This window comes from Mesitornis unicolor, unplaced genomic scaffold, assembly GCF_000695765.1.
Source record: "Mesitornis unicolor isolate BGI_N332 unplaced genomic scaffold, ASM69576v1 scaffold24704, whole genome shotgun sequence".
Classification (NCBI taxonomy): domain Eukaryota; kingdom Metazoa; phylum Chordata; class Aves; order Mesitornithiformes; family Mesitornithidae; genus Mesitornis; species Mesitornis unicolor.
This window is the reverse complement of record NW_010180070.1, coordinates 460-3,266: the sequence shown is the minus strand read 5'-3', so window position 1 is coordinate 3,266 and position 2,807 is coordinate 460. Positions and strand designations below refer to the sequence as shown.

Below are 2,807 nucleotides of genomic sequence, written 5' to 3'. Positions count from 1 at the left end.
AGGTGTCCCTCCCACATTAATCTGTCCTTCAAGAGAAGAATAAAGAGGACTCTTTAGATGGACACTGCCCAGGTGGTCAGTTCCTTGTGGCTAAGTTGCTGCTGAGCCATCTGCAGAGGACAGGGAAGCGGCTGAGAAGTGACTGTAGTCCTGCTGTGACTCCCAGGTTTCTATCCACCTAGGAGAGAAAGAACAGTTAGAGCCTACGAGGACACACTGGGCTATCGCTGAATGAAGGGAGTTTTCAAGTTTCAAAGGAACAGAACAGAATGACCCTGCCAGGAGCTGCTGCACTTCTACTGCAAAGCCCAACACGTTCTCTTGCCCAGGACTTACCAGATTTGTTTTCTATCACAACACAACGTTTGCTTTAACTAGTACAGAAACAACAGGAAAAGAGACTGCTAAAACAGCTCCATCTCTTCCATAAGGGAGGACTTTCAAATACAACTCCAGATTTTGGATTCCACTCTGGGTGTGGAGTGAGACCTTGAAGCACTTTGAACGGCAGCAGTTACATGACTTGGGCTGCAGGCTTAGCACCAGGATTCACATGCCAGAAAAAGCAGACCTGCACCCCTGCTCACTGGGGCACTAAACACCCTCCCATAAGCATAACTGAAAATATACCTTAAAACTGTGAGCCTCTACCCTAAGCAGAGTAAATACTAGTTTTCATCTTACACTTCACAGGTCCTATGGCAAAGTTTAAACATTTGAAGTAAATTACCCGATAATAGCTGCTGGAATGAGAAGAATCATAGCCCCGAAGAGAAATGGGAATCCCCTCATGAAGTGCAAGCTGGCAGGGTAGAGCGAGTTGAACACTCCTGTGGCCACAAGTGAACACAGCCCTTCCACACAGGCAACAGAGGCAAAGAGAGCACCTGGAAAAGATACCCAAGAGTTTAATGGTGACCTGCAAACGTCTTTACCACGTCACCCCCTTCAGTGGGATGCTGTGAATCTTTCTAAGGGTTTGCATTTCCCATCCGAAAACTGGTGTCTGATAATCAAGCATGGTAAGCAAGAGCTGGGAGCAGGGATCGGGCACCATGTGCAGGCCTGGCAGGCCAACCCTGGCAAGATCAGCTTCTCTGTAGCCAGGACCCACCTCACTGACCCCCAGCATTCATATCACCAGAGCTAACCAGGGATATTACACATCAGCTGGATTGTAAATGCTTTAGACAGGGCCATATAGATCTGTGTACTGCACATCTTATCGCTTGTTAAACATTAAGTACAGCAGAAGACTGCACTTTGTAGATTCAGTATCATAAATCTGATACCAAGTGTGCGCCACCTCCGTTCTAATAAAAGAAACAAGAATTGTGCAAAGTCGCCTTTCGATCTTTCCCACCCCGATTCCCCCCTCCTCTCTCTCTCCAAATTACTGGAAGAAAAGCAAATAAGCTCCTCCTGTGGGTTATCCATGATCTTTCACCATGGTCAATGATACAACCCTCTAACAACAATGGGTTCCTTCCCGCTGTTACTGATCTACAGCAAAGAGTCATGGTCAGGGAAATCACTGTTTTCTGCTGGTTATAAAATGCATTTTAACTCTTGCTCCTTGTAAAAATTTTAGAAACGAACAGGTAGGATGAATGAGCTATTCCTGAGCTTGACCGCAACACTTTTCACCTTGTTTTTCTTCTCTTGTTCTCATCTTGAAAAGGTAGCAAATCTAAATCATTGAAAAGTGACAATTATTCTGAAAAAGTAAAGCACTACCCTGGGCCTGAGGGTAGCAGAGTCCCTCCTGTGCAGGGACACAGGAGTGCGAAGAAGCCAGGGAAGTCCTAACCTCTCAAAGTCATTTGGTTTCAATGTTCCAAGAAGACAGCGTTTCAGGACCTGGCTTAAGCGTAGTGGCCAACTCCTTACCCTGCTCTGTCTCGCTGACCAGCTTGGAGAGCTTGGCTCTGATGACTGGAGTGGCTGCCATGGAAAGGAAGAGAATCCCATAACCTGTGAACAAGACACAGCACATTAGGGAAACCTCAGCTGAAAAACAAAGCCTCCAAAGTCAATCCCAGAAATCTGTGGGTCCAGACAGTTTCCTCCCTGCTATATTTAGACCCAGTTCACCCTTCTGCATCTCACAATGTGATTTAGTCTGTGTCTGCAGTGTAATACAGCTTCTGGGACACCTAATATCCCAGGAATTACATGGTTGCACTTTCAACTTGAGTGTTTGGCCAACTTTGCTGTTAGCACGCCACAGTTTTGTTGGCACACGGGCTGAAACAGAAGCAGAACTTCTTCCACATGCCCCAACTCCCCGAAGCACACTGCCATTCTGCATCTGCTGGCACCTCCAAGTTAAGAGCCTGAGATGCAGGGATTTAGGAATTCAGCATCACCTGTAAACATCAGTGGTGTTGTAGTAGCAAGAGAAATCACAACCAGTCCAGAAATGTTGGAGATCAAGCCTATCTCTGCCACCCAGGTGTCTTCGAGGCAGAGCTGCAGCAGCCGCAGCCCTCCCAGGCTGCTCAGGTACGCCAGGTAACTGGCAGCGGAGCCGTACCCAATGAGGACAGAGGTCCAGCACAGAGGGGAGCCGAGCTCATACAAAACAAAGAGGTCTTTGCTTCCAAAATGGACAGTGACAAGGAGAAAGAAAGCCAAGGAGTAAAGGGCGAGCTTCCGCCTAGAGCTGAGGTGTTCTGGGGCCGTGTATAACCTGTACACAGCCTTGTAATGACTGAGTGTGAACAGCTTGGCTGCTTTCTGCTGCTTCACCGACTCCTTAAGGCAAAAAGCAGCGTAGAGAGCGGCGGCAAGGCTGGCCGCAAGCA

At 47.7% G+C, this 2,807-nt stretch overlaps 1 protein-coding gene across 1 annotated transcript in view; it reads right to left on the bottom strand.

The window, feature by feature from the left end:
• SLC46A1 (solute carrier family 46 (folate transporter), member 1) overlaps positions 1-2,807 on the bottom strand; it is a gene marked incomplete at its 5' end in the record, with an annotated part of 3,208 nt that continues 401 nt past the window's right edge. Inside the window, 4 exons of the mRNA XM_010182996.1 lie at positions 1-178; positions 731-887; positions 1,891-1,974; positions 2,370-2,804. Of these exons, the coding sequence (XP_010181298.1) occupies positions 91-178; positions 731-887; positions 1,891-1,974; positions 2,370-2,804 (764 nt within the window). The remainder of the gene's footprint in view (positions 179-730; positions 888-1,890; positions 1,975-2,369; positions 2,805-2,807) is intronic.